At 35.5% G+C, this 18,802-nt stretch overlaps 1 protein-coding gene across 1 annotated transcript; it reads right to left on the bottom strand.

The window, feature by feature from the left end:
- Positions 1-793: 793 nt before the first annotated feature.
- On the bottom strand, positions 794-8,593 carry LOC145819635 (nuclear pore complex protein NUP107-like). The gene is made up of 5 exons (XM_082913566.1): positions 8,397-8,593; positions 3,142-3,283; positions 2,300-2,460; positions 1,977-2,093; positions 794-886 (listed from the first exon to the last, which is right to left on the bottom strand). The coding sequence occupies exons 1-5, from the start codon at positions 8,511-8,513 to the stop codon at positions 818-820; spliced, it is 606 nt and encodes a 201-aa protein (XP_082769692.1). The 5' UTR covers positions 8,514-8,593; the 3' UTR covers positions 794-817.
- Between the last annotated feature and the right edge of the window lie 10,209 nt (positions 8,594-18,802).

Raw genomic sequence — 18,802 nt, 5'->3', positions numbered from 1 at the left:
AATCGCCAAAAACATTTGATAATTATAATTAATAGACCAAGAGATGACTTGGTACTGAGCCCTTTTATTTTGTTATTGTGAATTATAATATGTTAATTAGTCTTCGATGTCTAATCTAAACATCAATGACCTATTTATATATTTTTATTTCTATATTTCAATTTGTATATGTAATTCATGGTTGGGATGCGCATTTAATTTAACCTTTTGAAGATCAAAATAACATTTTAACAAAAATCACAAGATATGGGCATGTTTTACGGGACAAACCGGTTCTTTTTATAACTAATGAAAATGATAAAAACATGGACTTGAAAAATTTTAATGGAATAAAAGTGAGAATTTTACTAAATAATTATGCTAAAAAATAATTAGTTTTCGATGAACTAATTTTTTTTTTTAAATTAAAAAATAATAATCAGTAGCTTAAAGGGGGAATTTCATTTCGATGTTAGTAAAAAAAATATTTTCAATTTAGTGGTTAAAGTTAGTTAAATTTTCTTTTGATATTGCAAAGTTTCCACTAAATTAATATTATTTTTTTCAACTTTTCATTAAAATGGTATTCCCCTTGCGTAAAAAAGAACAAATACAGGATCTTCCTATTGCGTAGAAAGAACTATCCAAAACATGCCACTTACCAGTTTTGATCATCTCAAGCTATTTTAATTAAAATTAAAAAAAAATGAAAAAAAACTTCAACCCTTCATCCATTCCACAAAAATACCATGATACCAGCAGAGCATTATACAACACTACTACTAGATCAGCACCTCATAATTAAATCCTAAATCAGCACCTCATAATTTCATACAAATCAACAAGGAAGTTCGTCTCCAAGCTCCAATTTGCATATACAGTATTCTCTCTCTAATAATAAAAATTCCTGGACAAAACAAAACCAAATTATCAGCACAATCAATGGTATTTAATTGTTGTATCAACCAAAACAACGACAAGTTACAATGCAAAAATGGATTGTTTGTGATACCTATAAAATTCTGAATAAATTATCAAATAGATCTTAATAGTTGGATTTAATCTCCATCAAATCCTAATAAAACAGTCGCTAAAAATAATTTTTTGTAACAACTTTTTGCATTTCGCTAAAAATTGACAATTTGTAATTTTTTGTCACAATCTTCATAAATTGTCACTAAAACTTACAATTAGTGACGTTTTTCTATGATAAATTTTTTAAACTCACTGTAAGTTGAAAATTAGTGACTTTTGTTTTGTGATGATTTTTTTTAAACCATTGCTAAAACTTATAATTAGTGACATTTTTTGTAACAATTTTCAAACTATCGATGAAAATTAACAATTAGTGACGTTTTTAATAGATTCTGATGAAAAATGCCATTAATTATCATATGACCTATTTAACAATAAATCCACCTATTAGGACCTATACGTAAATCCCTCTAAAATTCTCAAACGGATGAAAAATTATATACCTTTTATCTTTCAGGCAAATTTCGAACATAGTAAGATTATGGGTTAATTACATTTTTAGTTCCCAAAATATGACTAAATTGGAACAGTTTTTATACATTGGGGAAACGATTGACACAATTTAAACATTGAGGACCAAATTGAAACACCTTCATACATTAGGGACCAAATTGACACAACTTAAATATTGAGGACCAAAATGACACAACACTCATACTTTGGAAGCCAAAAATGTAATTAAGCCTAAGATTATGGTAGGGCCCTAATCTTGGCAACTTGACCAGAAACCAAAAAAATAAAAATAATAATAATAATAAATAAATAAATAAAAAGGTGGATGGGCAAAATTTAGGAGGGCAACACTATTGCCAAGGAAAAAATTATGTTGAATTGACAAAACTGCCATCCAAGTCAATTCTCCTGTCAGGGAAGTCAACGATGACTGAGAAGAATGAAAAGAGAAAATTTGATAATAGCCACCCCAAGCAAGTAAAGACTCGTTATCCAGATAATTAGATTACCTGCAATTGCTGCTGACTAAATAAATGGAGAAACCCAGTTTCAGGCAATGCAACTAGTTCAATCAGCTCATCATGGCTTTCGGGTGGATTTCCCGACTCCACAAGCGATACAGAAATCTGTGAATTTAGCAAGAAGCAAAACTAAAAACTACTGTTCTTTACCATAGATCCTTTGTTTCTCTTACAAATTTACTTGAGATTGCAAAGAAAAAATATGTTATTTTTAAAATGAAGAAATTGGCAAAATGGTAGAATGTTACATGGTAAACCAACTAATTTGAAGAAACACAAAAGGACTTCCGGCTTCCTGAAAACAACTTTACCTGCATACATCTAAGAATAACTTCTGGAATGCAACACCTTTGACAAAGGCCCCGCACAATATATGTAGCTGGGGCTTCCAGGGAACCATCTTTGCTTGAATACCAGGCATCTAATCGTGAGATCTCCATTGTTATACCAGCTTGAAATCGAACAAGCTCTCCTGCATTCATACATTATATAACCCAGAAGAAAGTCAATGTTGTTTTAAACAATATACAACCTATAACTAGCGGCTCACATCCAGGTTGGTCATTGTGTTTACATCTCCATTTACTAAATACCATGTAGGACAGGACATATGATGTCAAACAGCTCCTAGTAATTCCTGTTGGATGCCTTGTATTAGACTTTAACCAATCCGACATATAGAACCAAATCGTATTTCAGCAAATTTAGACAAGGACCTAAAGGTATTGGCCAATTTGTGACAGAAGAGCCAACAATCTAACTGCCAATATCCTTTTTTCAAGCAACGTACAGAGAGGGCCAAGAAACTTTTGTAGACTTTCAAATTATCCCATCAACCTTTGTATTTTAGTTGTAAATTCTATTCAACACATAAACATGGCATGATTTTTTTGGAAACAAAAAAGTATTTAATTAAAGCCACAAGCTTGCAACTCTGTGTACATGTTCATATATACATATAACAAGCTTCTATTTTTTCAAGGTGTATTTGGATGTCCCCTCAAATTTGATTAGTTCTATTGCACATCATGTGGAATCTGAACTAAAAGTTGATCACCTAAAAAATTGAGCCATCAAGTAAAATAGGAGTCTTCAACCAATTCCAGTTATTAGATTTAGGTTCCAAAGTAATGCAGTTACAACCAGCCCTTACCTTTAAAGCCAGCAGCAATCACTGTAGCAAGAATACCACCATCATTAAGTTCATGTGGACCAAGTCCATCACCGTCTGCTGCCAAGCCGCGAAGAACAACCTCAATGTAGCAATTGTCTGTTGATGAGATAGAGACGCTCACCTTGCCATCAAGTAAAAATGTCAGAGACAAAAGATGTGTGTATATATATATAGAGAGAGAGAGACCTAACTTAAAAAGCTTATGTGGTGAAAACTATTTTTTTTTTTTTTTTTTTTGAACTAGATGAAAACTAGTTTGGAAGAAGCAAATTTTACATATTACATAATTATATCCTACACCTCATCAACATATGTAGATTATACAGGACTTAAATATCAAGTGATTCATAAACAAATCAACTGATATGTAATGGTATTGTTTCAGGAACTAAAAGGTTTAATTTGAGTTGCGGTCAAAAGTTTTTAAAGGCGAATGCGTAACTCGAGGATTTATTTATTTATTTTTTATTGGCACCGGGTGTCCGGATCACAGTCTGACTAATTCCCAAGGGTGCGCAAGCCCTCGGCAAGGATCTTTCCGCAAGTGGACCACGGTTAATTCAAGGGTTTTCCCCCCAATCTGATAGCTCCAAGAAATTGTTAGCACCTCAGAGGTTTCGATCCCTGAACCTTGGAGGGAGCACACCCCCAAGACCCAAGGCTTTGCCTCCAGGCCAACCCCTTGGGGTTTAACTCGAGGGGAGGCGTAAGCCTTAATGCGTTGAGGCATAAGCCTTCAAAATTTATATTTTAATATTTAGCTATTAAATCAAATATTTTAAATTACTAGATAAATAAAAGAAATTACTAAAATATAAAAGTGTAAATATTTTTCTCCTTAGATTAAACATTTCACTGTAGAGAAGGAAACTTGCCTTCATTAAAAGTGAAATCATTAGCTTTAGTGATTGAACTTCTCACTTGACCATTAACTATGTTTTTTCTTGATTGATCATTTCCTCTTATAGAATATAGTTGCAAAAATGGTTCTTTTTATTTTTTACTTTTTTATGTTTGTTTCATCTACTAGACTAAGTTTAACAAGAGCCTAGGGGAACTTCTTCATATGCCCTCATATGCTTCTGTGCAAAAAATGTACAAGGCTTGACTATGATGCGCAACCCTTTGGGAAACATAGTCTAAAAATCAAAGCCTTGATATGTTTTACCTTAGCCTTGAGGCAAGGTGAACATTAGGGCGAGCCTCAGTAAAACCTTTTAATACTTTGGTTGTGGTATGAAACCCAAGAAGTAAGGATACAGACAACACAGCAAGTTCCAAATACAACCACAGTTGGGTCATGGCTAATTATCTATTTAATATGAAATTAAAAATAAATTATTGATTTTTTTACATAGCAAAATTTCTATTTACTGTATGAAATAATAACAAATACATCATGTTCTACATATAAATGTTGAAAAGAATTAGGAAGAGAACTTAATGTTTTGCTTTTAGAAGTCACAATTGACGAACAATTTTGAAGTTGTAAAAGTTAAGGGTTCTAAATATTAAAAAACCCAAATGATCGATAAATATATAAATCCATACTGCTAATTGTTCTTTGAACTTTTCAAAAAACCACATGTTCATACTTTATACATCATATTCTATGAAGCATGGACACTTCATCTGACGTAACATATCAGTGTCCAACACGTCTGGGACACAAATATGTTCGGAGACGCGGCAGATATGTGTTGGACACACCCTCTCTTGTGTCCCATTTTTTTCACTTTTTTTGGTTGTTGGACACACCTCTGACATTCTCCAGACATGCGTGTCCCTTTCTGGAACAATCCTTGGACACAATGATGGCCTCAAAAAAAAAAAAAAAAATCACTGATTTTGTTCATGCAGCCTGCAGGAACCCTAGATCTACGATTCAAAGAAAAAGTAGAACTAATCATGCCAGCATAACCACGATTAATGTTAAAAAAAGAAAAGGCAAAAGAAAAAGAAACGTACTTACCTAAGTTCAGCTTAGTCTTCTTCAACAAATCTTTACTTTTTTATTAGGGTTTGTAACCTTTACATCTCACCAAATGGGCTAGGCTGTAATACTCTCTTTTTTTGTAACGCCCTCAAAATAACAACATTAAACCCATCAATAAGGATATGCATTAATATGTAAAAGTTCCACGTTCTTCCATTTATCAGAGTTTCATTACAAAAAGTATTACATGTTAACAACAAAAGCAAATGCCCTATGGGCTTACAGCTTTCCAAGTTAACACTTGGTTACAACAAAAGAGTACTAACTCATTTACACATTAAGCCCTTGCCTGAATTTACATGTAATACATCAAAATAAACAAAACGACAAAAGTATGTCCGCCTCTAGCCTCCGAAGCTATGTCCTTGGAGGTGGCATGCTACCTGTACCTGAAAATGATATTCCCATATAGGGTGAGCCACAGCCCAGTAGAAATACACTAAACCAACCATGAACAATGACTAAAAGATTAGCAATTGATAGATGGCCAACACTGATACATCCACACAAATCACATTTTATGTCATACGACTTATGAGTCCAAGTTACTTTTCATTTTTCCTTTTTCAACAGATAAACATGTTAGCTCTATCATCATTTCAACAGATATGTATAAAAACTATATCCCACATTCACAGATAAGCATATAAGCTATATCCACATTCCCAACAGATATATATAGCAACAATATCCCACATTCACAGATAAGCATATAAGTTGTATCCACACTTCACAAAGATAAGCATATAAGCTCTATCTTCACTTCTCTAGACAAGCATATGAGCTGTATCTACGGAGTTCATCCTCTATCTTCTCCCAACACTATCCGGTTTAGAGGTACATCCCCTATCTTCCCCTAAACCGCGGAGTACATCCCCCATCTCCTCCTCTACACATAACGTATACAAACACATTGGTTCTATATACAATCACTCAATACATACAGTTAATGTATTCTATCAACCGTCAAATTCCATGACACATTCCATTGATTAGTTTCCGTTTGCCTAATCATCATGCATTGTCTACAACAATCACGACTATCCTCTACCGATAGCCCAAAGCAATTATTTCTAAAGAGAAAATAAATGCACAAATGGATATTCAATCAACATTTCATTCCAGTGAGTGATAAATAATTCAACTACACCCTTTAACCCTTTACATTCCCAATCTCAACAATCTCATTTCATTTCCTCATTTCTCACAATTAATTATCCCAATTAATTAAACAATGTAATTAGGTCATTTTTCATAATTAACATTTCAACCCTTAGGTCCCATTTTCATCAATGATTCAACATTTATTCCATTTCTCTATGCCAAACATGCATCTAGGTTTATTATGAATGAAACCCCAACTTTTGTAAAATAACACAAAAGCCCCAAACTTTCACCAAATTACCAAACCAACCCCAACATCTCAAAATACTAAAATTCAAAGACAAAATCCATAGAGAGGAGTAGGATATCCCTACCTCGAAGTTTGAGCCAAAAAGGAGATGAAGACTCGAAGACCAACGTGTTCCAAATCCAAACTTTTTCAGATTAAGTCGAAGCTCTCAATGCCCTCTATCTTTTTAACAAAGGCCCTAGGCTAGATTCACACTCTAGGGAGATCAAATCTTAGAGAGAGTGTAGGTTTAGAGAGAGAGAGAGTCTCGGATCTAGGGTTTGAAAGAAAAAGAAAGTGAAAAACTGATGTTCAAAAACGCTACTGTCCGCTGATATAAAACACGCTCGCTCGAGCGAAGCCTTTGTCACTCGAGCGACCAGACACAGAAAACTCTCGCTCGAGCCAAGAAGTTCTCGCTCGAGCCGAAAACTCAGAAGTGCGCTCGAGTGAAAGAATGCTCGCTCGAGCCAACAACTCAAACCCTCAGGTCCAGAACCAGACACAATCGTTCGCTCGAGCGAAGCCACTCTGGCTCGATCCACCAGACACGAACTCAACTCTCGCTCGAGCGACCAACTCCTCGCTCGAGCGAAGGTCCAAAAATCTGGGCAGCAACACTAGGCTCCCAAACACAACCAACCTGTAACAAACCTGCCCAACACATCCTATAACTCAATATACAAAGTAAAAAGGATGCAAACAAGATAATAAACAACTACCAACATCCACGGACACATGTCCGGATCACTGTACAACAAGGGTAAACCCGGGATAGCTATATTTTTGTTGGTCTGTTGTACACCTATTATGGGATTTGTTGGGTGTTTTATTCTACATTTCCATCGATCCAATTCATTATGCAAGGCTTTGTATTTGGATCTTAGTTGAACGAAGCAGGGGTGGGGGAGAGAGAGCATATAGAAGTTTTTAAGGTTGGGAATGCCTATGGAAGCGTATATATATTTCATAAATTAAATGTATAAATATATTCTAACAATTAATTTTCTACGTAGACATAAAATATGTATTAAAATATGAATAAGAATTTGTGATTGATGTCAATTCCAAATTGTTTTTGTCAAGTATGAATACACATATTATATAAATAGAAAGTACTATCATTAGCTTAAGTTGTTATTCTTTTGTTTCTTTAATATTTGTATGTTTTTCGTTTCTATCTCAGTTGAGAGCTAGTTTCTTCCTTAACTGAAGGGAGTTTCTTACAAGTTTCTTACTTGGAAGCACAGAAACACGTAAGAAGCGCCACCTCAGTAGAAGTTTTCTGCTACTAAAATTTGGATATCATCAAGCCCATCATTTCAAAGGAAGATACGTGGAAAAGAAATATTGCAAACAAAAAAATAAATAAATAAACTAGTTTATTATTAGATAAAAACATGTCCAACAAAAAAGAAAAAAAGCATAAAACTCAATATTAATTTAGTGTTTTTGAAATTCATGAATATTGTAATGTATATGGCATATAAAATATATAAAAATGTCTTTTCACGCGTCCATAGACATGTCGTGTCTTGCTTTTTTGAAAATCGTTGTGTTGGCAAATCCGAATCATGTTGTATATTTGTCACGTGTCAAGTGTCTGTGTAATAGATGGACCTAATCATGGATAAAGTAGCAGTGACCTTTGGAAAAAAGTGCACCTTAACACATTACCAGACCATCCCACTTAAAATAATGCAATCAAATTTGGCATATAGATCCTTAAGGCACAATGAAGCACAAAAGTGTAAAGCTATCCTCAAATTACCAAAAACTAATATACCATTTCATTTGGCTCCTATCCCTCTGAATCATATGACAGGACAAAAGGAAGCAACATACCATGAGCTGGCGATTTAAGACAACTTCCTCGCTTACTGAAGAATAAAGGGCACTCATTAGTGTTGCACACAAGGTGGCATCTGGGCACATACATTCACCAGAAGGCAGACAGAGCATTGCAATGGCATGCAATTCTAGGAACAAAGGTTCTACTGATTCATAAACACGATCTTCATTGGGAACCAACCATGGATTTTCTTTTCCTAAAAAATAAAATATATCAATTAATTCAAACCTGAAAGCTCAAAAGTGGAAGAACATAAAATGATGTGACCAAGTCAACGATCCGTAATAAAAACTACACAAATAAACATCGTGGCTACTCCAATGATCTCTACATGCAATGTTTGTAGCATATAGTTAAATCAACTCACTTAAGAGCAGTGAAAATGATGAATTTAGTGTTTCCTTATATAGCGATCCCGGTTTTCCCTTCATTGTTTAATTGTATTTCAGACTCGGTTCCGTGGATGTATTGTTGTCTTTTTCCTATTTCCATCCTTTACTCTTTGTATATGAGTCTTTGGTCGTGTTGGGTAGGTTTAAAACAGGTTAGTTGTGTTTGGAAACCAAGGGTTGATGTCCATTTCATTCCAACTAGTGTCTTTTAAATTTTCATAATGGTTCATTCAATTCGAATTAGTGATCCATTCATATTCCATTAGTGGGATTTTATGACAAACTTGTCCATTCATATTTCTAACTAGTGTTCATTTAATTCTAGTTAGTGTTCATGTAATGCTAGTTAGTGTTCATTTAATTCTAACTTGTCCTTTCATTTTCCAATTAATGGGCTTTAATAACAACCTTTCAATATCACTTGTTCATCTCCCTTTTGATTTCAAAACCCTAGAACCATCTTCTCTCTCCCTACACACCTTCTCTCTAGGTTTTCATCTCCCTCTAGTGTAAATCTATACTAAGTCCCTTGTAAGAAAGGTAGAGTGGGTTGAGGGCTTCATTTTTAATCTGAAAGTTTGGCGATTTGGAGCACTTTGGTTTTTGGCCTTCATCTTCTCCATTTGAGGTAGGGATTTCTTTGTTCCTTTTCAATACTTCGTCTATAGATAGACATGTGGTAGTTTTGTATTGCATGAAAATCATATCCGTGTTGGATTTGTTTGAAAATCATGAGGGGAACCTAGGGTTGGTTGTTTAAGAATGGTTTTGTTATCACTGACTGTGGTTTGGACTAATTAGAGAGTAAAATTAGCATGTTATTGTTGAAAGAAGAGAAAGTCCTAAATTATATTTTGATTTGGTAAAATAAAAAGGATTTACGGTTGAACAATGTTGGTAAATTTCTATTGTTAATATGAGTTGTGTAGAAGGTGTTAACAATTAAGGGATTAATTATGGTATTGGGGTTATTTTGAAATGAACGTATTGAATCAAGTTGGGTTATGGCTTATTATCCATGGAATTGATTTTGTAAAATGAAGAGAATGTAATTGGCTTTGTGAAAAGGGAAAAGTGTTTTTGAAATAAGTGATGGAACATGTTGACTTAAGAAAATTATGAAGTTGATCTTGAAAATGGTAAATGAAATGTTAACTCTATGTGAGTCTCGGAAAATAAATTTGAGAATTAAACTATTGTATCATGAGTGTCGAATACACATATTTGGGGGTTTTATCCTTACCTATCGTACTAGTGTCGTTGTTGGGTTTAAGGTTTGCTTGAGAGTTGAGTCTCTTTTATTAGGTGTACTGAATACATGCATCTAGAGGTTTTGTCCTTGGTCATCGGTGGAGGATGACATTGGTGTGTTGAATTGTGATGTATGCGTTACACTTGTGTTTGTTAAACATTATTGAATAGTTTATGTGTATGTATTACACTTGTTATTGATGCTTTGTTGTATTGAGGAATTTGTATATCATAATTGTTTATATACATTGTGTTGTGTGGCAGGAGATAGGGGATGTACTCCACGGTTTAGGGGAAGATAGGGGATGGACCTCTAAACCGGAAACTGTTTGACATTGATACAACACTACAATGTGTATCATTTGTGAAGTATAGAAGTGTTTTTGTTTGATATTGATACAACACCAAAATGTGTATCATTTGTGAAGTATGGAAGTGTTTTTGTCTGAGATTGATACAGGACTAAAATATGTATCTATTATGAGGTATGAAATGTTTAAAATGAGTTATTATCTCGCTTATCGCTTTGGCATATCCTTAGCTACTGTGCATATAGCCGGTAGAGCAGAGTTTTAATTGTTATCGTCAGTGTATCTGAGTATGTTATGGGTTGCGATGGTTACTGTTTTGAAAGGCTGGGCTGCCTCATTTGTGGATTATATACATGTTGATGATTTGTTATTTCCCTTTTATTTAAGGCATGCATGTATTGATATGAATGTATTAGGAACAAACCAAAATTCCATTTTGAGATTTTGGAAAGTGTGAAGGAAAGTGGGGTATTTGTGAACATGTTTTCAAAAAAGGTCATTTTGTTGTAATTACGGAAAGTGGGGGAAGAGTGATGGGCTTGGTGAAATTGTTTTTTTTTTTAAAAAAAAAAATTGTTATAGTCATGAAAGTTTGGGAAAATGGGTAATTAAAAGGAAAGAAGGTGAACCGCTTATAGCGTTGAATGAAATGGCTGTTTTCGAGAAAAGTTCATACTTATGTATATTTTGTATAAACTGCCACATTACTATTCTTGTATGAGATTGAACATTCATGATCATAGCTATCTGTAAGTTGTTATTGTTGAGGATCATGTTGAGATCTCTACTGGACTATATGTTCATCCCACGTTGTTGAATCTTTTTCAGGTGATAGCCAGGATGTGCTACAAGGTTTTGGATCTTCTTATTTGTTGGCCACGGGGCCTCTTTTGTGTTGGCGGAATGCCATTTATGTAAAAGGGTTATATCCTTCTTCTTGACTTTTAATGATGTAAGCCCAAGGGCAATTTATTTAGTGTTCTCATGTTGTATTTACTTGCATACGAATGAGAGCAATGTTATTCACTTCTACAAGTTGAATATACGAGTTTATTTCCGCATGTTATCTCTGAAATGGAATTAAGTAAATGAAATTGGTAATACTTCGAGTAATAAAAAGTGGGGCGTGACACCTTAGCTGCGGCAATCGCTCTTTGCTTTTCCTCGACTGACAATTCCAGGGGAGAAACTTCCACATTCTCTAACTCAACTTTCAACCAGTTGCGATAAGTTGCATCACAAGAGTAGTACTCACTCTAATTTAATGAAACATTGTACAAACTTGCAGTCTTAGAAGTGATAATGTATCAAGGCCAAAAAAAAGCATAAACAACATTGAGTGCAATGAACAAAAACAGATCTAAATAAACCATACCCAGTCCTGGAATTCTCTTAGGTTCTCAGAAACATCATGATCCTCAGTAGAAAGAAGAGTTTCAGCTGGCTGTTTCAAAGGCTCTGCAAGAAATCTTAGCAATGTGTGGGCACCTATGGGCATTGCAGGCACCCTCCACATGGAAATAAGAGCAAACTCCCTGAACAGTATGTTGCTACAATAACAATGAAAGATCAGTATATAGCAAGCCAACAAGATGAGAACAAGAAAATAGGTAGGTAAGAAAAATAGTAAAGTAATTAGTCAAGCATGTATAAGAATAATGCAAGAAGAAACCACAGTAGCAGACAATGGGAGAAACTAGACAAATTCAAACCACAAATAGATGATAGAGCTTAATCAAAGGAACAAGAAAAACATATTCAAAACCTAGGTTACCAGAAAACGCTAATACCCTAACAAATTATGTATTGGTATGCACGTTCCAAAACATGGTACACTTCCATTCCAAAATGATAAATTTAGTGATCCAAAGCGATTCCAAAAGTTTTTTTCAATATATGTCCTTAAATGTTACCTTAGAAGGAAAAATATCAAATATAATGAACTAAAATCTAAGGTGAGTTAAGTTTTGACAAGACAAAAACATCAACAAAAAAAATGGGTCATAATGCTAATAGAAAATATCACATTTATTGGATGTCTAATAGTTTTAAAAAAATTATTTTAGAAGTATCTTAAATTTTTAAGTACAATATATGCAGGTCTACCCCTATCATACCACATTTTAGAGCATGTGGCATATCACGTGCCCGTTCTCGTTCCTGTTTCACGTACTGGAACGATCCATGTCCCTGGTAACATAGTTCAGAACCCAGAAGCACTAGCATTAAAGACAATATCACAAATGTAATTGCTTCCAATTTTAAATCATGTAAAGAACAAAAATAAAAATAAAAATAAAAATCACTAAGCTCTCATCATTCACTGAAAAAAAGCATTTTTTACATGATTTGTCGACATGTATACAAGTATCAAATGTCAGTACTAGAACCAAATGTATGATATGGAAAACCGCACAATTCAAGACACGGGGAAAATGACTCATATTTGTATTCATCTAAGTTCCATTACCCTTGTACTAAATACACTCCTGTAACTTGGTAGACATCAGATGGGTAAAGAAATTTATAACTAGGTGAGGCCAAAGCCAATTTGCTGGTGTTGGTTCGACCTATTGAAAGCATTAGGAGAAAGTCAAATTTAAGCATAACTATATGGGTGAGAAGGAAATTACCTAGTGTTGATTTCTCCAATATGGGGAACAAATCAAACTAGGAACAAACCTCACATTTGGCGTAGGTACAAACAAAACCTTTTTGTAATTTTTCAACAAAGTGACTATCTTCATGCCCAAACCTTCATACTCACACTTGATAACCCACATTTATCCATAATTTGGTAGAGCCATTCACATTGATTATGTTAGTGCAATCTATGACGCATCGACGCTTCAAAACGAGTGTCGTAGCCGTATTGGACACGCAGGCATTGCGGGGACACGTATAGGACACGCCACATGTCGTGTCCCCTTATTTAATTAATTCAGTTTTAGGGGACACGTGGCACCACTTCGGGGACACATATAGGACACACGGCGTGTCCCCTTATTTATTTTCAAAACAAGTGCTTTTGGTGAATGTTGGACGTTTACAGTGTTTAAAAAGGCTCTAGGCGCACTGAGGCGATACGGTCTGCTATAGCCTAAGCACGAGGCGCGAGGCAAAGTGCGTGCCTCACCAAAGCGAAACTCAAGTAGTAGAAGAAAAGCAAAATTATAAAATAGGCAAATTTTTCAACATAACAAATATATATATATATATATATAATATTTAAAAAATCATAACCATTTTCGATAATTTCTGAACATAACATTCAATCTTCTAAAAATTAGAAATATAACATCCAACAAAAGATATAAAGTATAACATTCAATCTTTTATCACTTTTTGCTCTCTTTTGACTACATTTGGTCATTTTATATTGAATAGTTTTGAATCCCTGTGGGTATGTCCACAAAAAAGCACTTAATCAACAATTGGAGTAGAAAAATGGGTAAAGCCCATGAGGCCCACGCCTTGCGCCTCATAGAAAGCCCTCGCCTCAGCGCCTAAGCTGCGCCTCGCCTCGATCTGTTCGAAGCGCAAGGTTGCACCTCATTGCGCCTCGCGCTTAGGCGCGCGCCTTTTAAAACACTGGATGTTTATTCTTTTTTTGTTAGATTTAAATAATTAATAAATCATCTATTAAAAAAAAAAAAAAAAAAAAGACATAAATGATAAGTGTTAATTTAAAAGTTTTTTTTTTCCAAAGAATTAGTGTTAGATTTTGTTAATTTTGATTGTTTGTAGATGTAATATTAATCTACATAGCAAATAAAAATATATGAAAAAATATTTTATTGTTGTGTCACCACTGGGTCTGTGTTGCATTTTTTGAGATCACCGTACCTCGTGTCCATGTTCATGCTTCTTAGAGTGCAATTAAGCATATAAACAAAAATAAATGATAGGGATCATCCTGATGTATTTACAATTCATTTAAAGCTTCAATAATTACTTGAGTACATGGGCTTATGGACCACTTGTTTCCAAGTTGAATCTGGAGGTATGCAGAAAAGCCTCTTTGAGCATGGTGTTTTATTTTTGAACTCAACTTCCAGTTGCAGCCAACAAAGCACCAATAGGAGGGGAAAAAAAATAAGAATTCCACTCTAATGGACACATCCTCTGAAGACTCAAGAACGCCTAGGCTGCTTCAAGTGACAGGATAGGACAGGAAAGGAAAGGAAAGGAAAGGAAAATCATTTTCTTTTACTGTCATGTACACGTGTTCAATTGTTACAAGAAAATGTAGGTTCCACCATAACTATTTCCTTTAAGGAACTAGTTTTCCTCAAATCCTTTCCTATAAAAAGTACAGGATTCAGCATCGCGGAAAAGTTGAAATTATTTTTTTACATAAATTTTCTTTTAAACTGAATAAATAACAAGAAAATAAATTATTTCTATTTTATTTTCCTTTCCTTTATGTTAAACCATTTTCTCAAGAAACATTTTCCGGTCACAATATATGCCTGACATCAAGTTGTGGAAGGGGGCTATTCTTTTTTAATTTTTTCTTTACTGTTTGTATTAGAATGAGTCTTCATGAGACAATTTTTCTACATTTCAAGTGGATTCAAAGCCTCATAGAAGGATCTGCCTTTACAAACTTCACTTTCTAGAGTTGTTGCCAGGTGTTTCACATATAAAATATTTTTCCAACCAAAGAATTTTCTTTCACATATTGCAAGGCCTTTAGTTTAAAGCTACTATGGATATGTCTTTGTCAGAATATATTGTATATATTCTATATAGGCATAGTTCTGATTGTATATAGTTGGCTTGATTTAGGCACGATTGTAATTATGTTATATTAGGTATGAATGTGATTATGTAATCTTTGTATTTCCTCTTTAGTTTTAGGTAACGGGTTACATATACTGAGGTTTTAATGTAACTATATATACAATTGAATATACAAATTTCTCATAAAACCTACAGTTTTGACATATAAAATCATGAAATTCCTTTATAGATAATAATGGATCCACTATAGAGAAAACTACAACCAAAACATTTCAAATACCGTCAATTCCAAACATGGTTATTGAGAAGTTGGCAATGTTTTTTTTTTTTTGATCAGCAACAGAAAAGAAAAATTTTATTAAGGCACAAGGCCAAAAAGAAAGAGAGGATGAGGCATCCTCAACAAGGAAAAAGAAAAAATACATCCAAAGAAGACAAACAAAACCAAAAGACCACCAACTACATATTATTCAAAGCAAACCGACACCCAATCTGAAGCAATAAAAAACAAAGGGATCCCGCGGAACACAGGACTCGCCGAAGCCCAAAAAGATGCCAAGTATCTCACTCTATCCCATAAATAATCTATATCACTATTTCCTCCTTCGAAAATACGCCCATTCCTCTCCAGCCAAACGACCCAGGAGATTGCAAAGACTACACAACTCCAAAGAACTTTAGCCCTCTTTGACCTTCCAAAAACTTGAAAATCAAATAATAGTATTTGAGAAACTCCTTTAGGAGCCACCCACTGTACATTGCCCAAACCAAATGCCCCATTCCACAAAAGCCCTCCCACCGAACAATGCAAAAAAAGATGATCCAAAGATTCTCCACTTTTGCAACACATTATGCACCATTGAGGATTAAGATACCATGAAGGTCTTCTCTTTTGCAATGAATCATTTGTCAAAGTACCCCAATGAACCAAGATCCACATGAAAACTTTCACATTAAGAGGAGAACATGCCTTCCAAATCATTTTGTGAAACAAAAACTGAGGTACATGCGGAATATCAATGATTTTATCCAGAAAGGATTTGCAAGTAAAAGATCCTGGCGAATGAATATTCCAAAACCATCGATCCTCCAAAATTGGAGACAAAGAAACATTTTCAAGCCTTGACAATAAAGATATCAACTCGGGAACTTCCCTATCATGAAGATGACGGGAAAAATTAAAATTCCACGAACAAGGAGCCAACGAAGAAACAGCCACGGACGAAACAGAACAATTATGAGATTGAGAAACTCTATACAGAAGCGGATAGGATTCAGCAAAGGACAAAGAACCCACCCAAACATCTTCCCAAAATCTTACCGTGTCCCCCTTACCCACCCTTACAGAAATGAATTGGGACCAAATTGGATAAATATGAGAGATAGACTTCCACGGAGCACACCCGTTACCCCTAGAAACCACCCGAGAGTCCCTCCCATTAACATGCAACCCATATTTACTTTTGATAACTGCATGCCATAATGAATCACGCTCAATTGGGAATCTCCATAACCACTTGCCCAATAAAGCCATATTTCTAGCCAGTATATTACCAACTGCCAAGGCCCCCTTCTCCTTTGGTAATGACACCGTTTCCCATTTCACCAAATGATCCTTCCTTCCTTCATCCTTCCCTTCCCACAGAAAATCTCTCATTAGCTTTTCTATGGTTTTTGCTACCTTGACCGGAATCTTGAACAAAGACAAGAAATAAATAAGAATCCCACTCAGCACTGTCTGAACCAAAGTGTACCTACCCCCACGGAACAATAAGGCCCTACTCCACCCTTCTAACCTCTTACCTATCCTTTCTACCACTGGATTCCAAAAACCGTCACCTCTTGGGTTACCTCCCAATGGGAGGCCTAAATACTTCATAGAAAAAGTCTCAATTGCGCAACCAAGCAAATCGGGCACACTTTGAATCAGCCTAGGATCGGCATTAATACCCACTACCCTGCTCTTTTCTAGGTTAACCTTAAGCCCTGAAATCACCCCAAAGAGCCTTACCATAGAAAAAAGGTTTGCCACTTGGCACTCGTCCCCCGTAGAGAAGAAAATAGTGTCATCCACAAATTGCAAATGTGACACACTAATTCTATCTCTACCAACCTGTAAGCCTTCAAACAGGCCTACCTCTTTAGCTCTCTCAATCATCCTATCTAACACATCCACTACCAAAATGGATAGAAAAGGAGATAAAGGGTCTCCCTGTCTCAACCCTTGTGAGGCCTTAAAACACTTCCCTGGCTTACCATTAACTATCACCGACATATTACAAGACACCAAACAACCCCTAATCCAAGATCTCCATCTCACACCGTACCGTTTCTTATTCATCACGAAATCTAAAAAACGCCAATCTACATGATCATAAGCTTTCTCAAAATCTGCCTTGAACACAATACCTGCCTTTCCCGACTTCCGACACTCCTCTACCACCTCGTTTGCCACCAGAACCACATCTAGAATCTGTCTACCTTGCACAAAAGCCCCCTGTGTCTAAGAAATTGTATCCCCTACAGAACATCTCAGCCTTTTTGGCAATACCTTACCCAAAATCTTGTAGAGTGATGTAATCAAACTAATGGGTCTAAATTCTCCCATTCTAATGGCTCCCTACCGCTTAGGAATCAAACAGATAAAAGTGGCATTTGTACATAAATTAACCACCCCTGTCTCGTAAAACTCCATGAAAACTCTTACCAAATCCCCCTTCACCACCTCCCAGCAGTCTTGAAAAAACCACCATGGAAAATCCGTCTGGACCCGGAGCCTTATCCCTTTCACACTCAAAAACTGCTTCCCTAATCTCGTTTTCCTCAAAAGGTCGCTCTAACCACATCGCAATTCCCTGATCAATAGGCTGCCACTCAAGCCCGTCTATCCCAGGCCTAACAATATCATCCGCCGAAAACAAATTAGAATAAAAATAAAAAATCCCTTGAACTATTTGCTCCTCTATCCACCACTACACCTGACCTTACTTCCAATCGCTTAATGAATTTCTTCTTCCTTTTCCCATCCGCAATTCTATGAAAAAATTTTGAACTAACATCCCCTGCCTTTAGCCATTTCACCTTTGCTTTTTGTGCCCAAAAAATCTGCTCCCTAAGATTCAACTCTTCCAATTTCAAACCTAACTCCCTCCTCTCTCCCCTCAAGGCCTCAATCTCACTCCCTTGCATCTCCAAAGTATCTATCTCCTCAATCCTGCGCAAAACCTGACATTTAGTTGATTCCAAGTTCCCAAAAACCTCCCTATTCCACTGTTTCACATTCTCTTTAATCACTTTCAACTTTCTCATGAATCTATAACCCTCCCACCCCTGACAAGTAGCTGAATTCCATCACTCCTCAAAGGCCTCTTTAAATGAATGATGTTCCAACTGCATACTCTCAAATCTAAATGGAGCTGGACCCCACCTAAAAGGACAACTCTCAAACATCACTGGACAGTGATCAGATACCAATCTTGGCAATGCCTCCTGCCTGACATTGGGAAAAACCCCCTCCCACCCCAAAGAAAATAAAAATATGTCCAATCGACAACATACCCGCATTTCCCTTAAATTAGACCATGTGAACCTAGCATTAAATAGAGGAGGGTCAACCAACTCGCACCCTTTAATAAAACCATCAAAATCTCTCATACTTCTATTGATTCTATTCCCATTAAGCTTTTCTGAAACCTTCCT

Source organism: Camellia sinensis, chromosome 2 (assembly GCF_055761805.1).
Source record: "Camellia sinensis isolate YWXY chromosome 2, ASM5576180v1, whole genome shotgun sequence".
Taxonomy (NCBI): domain Eukaryota; kingdom Viridiplantae; phylum Streptophyta; class Magnoliopsida; order Ericales; family Theaceae; genus Camellia; species Camellia sinensis.
The sequence above is the reverse complement of the archived record's forward strand: the minus strand, read 5'-3'. Positions and strand labels throughout refer to the sequence as shown.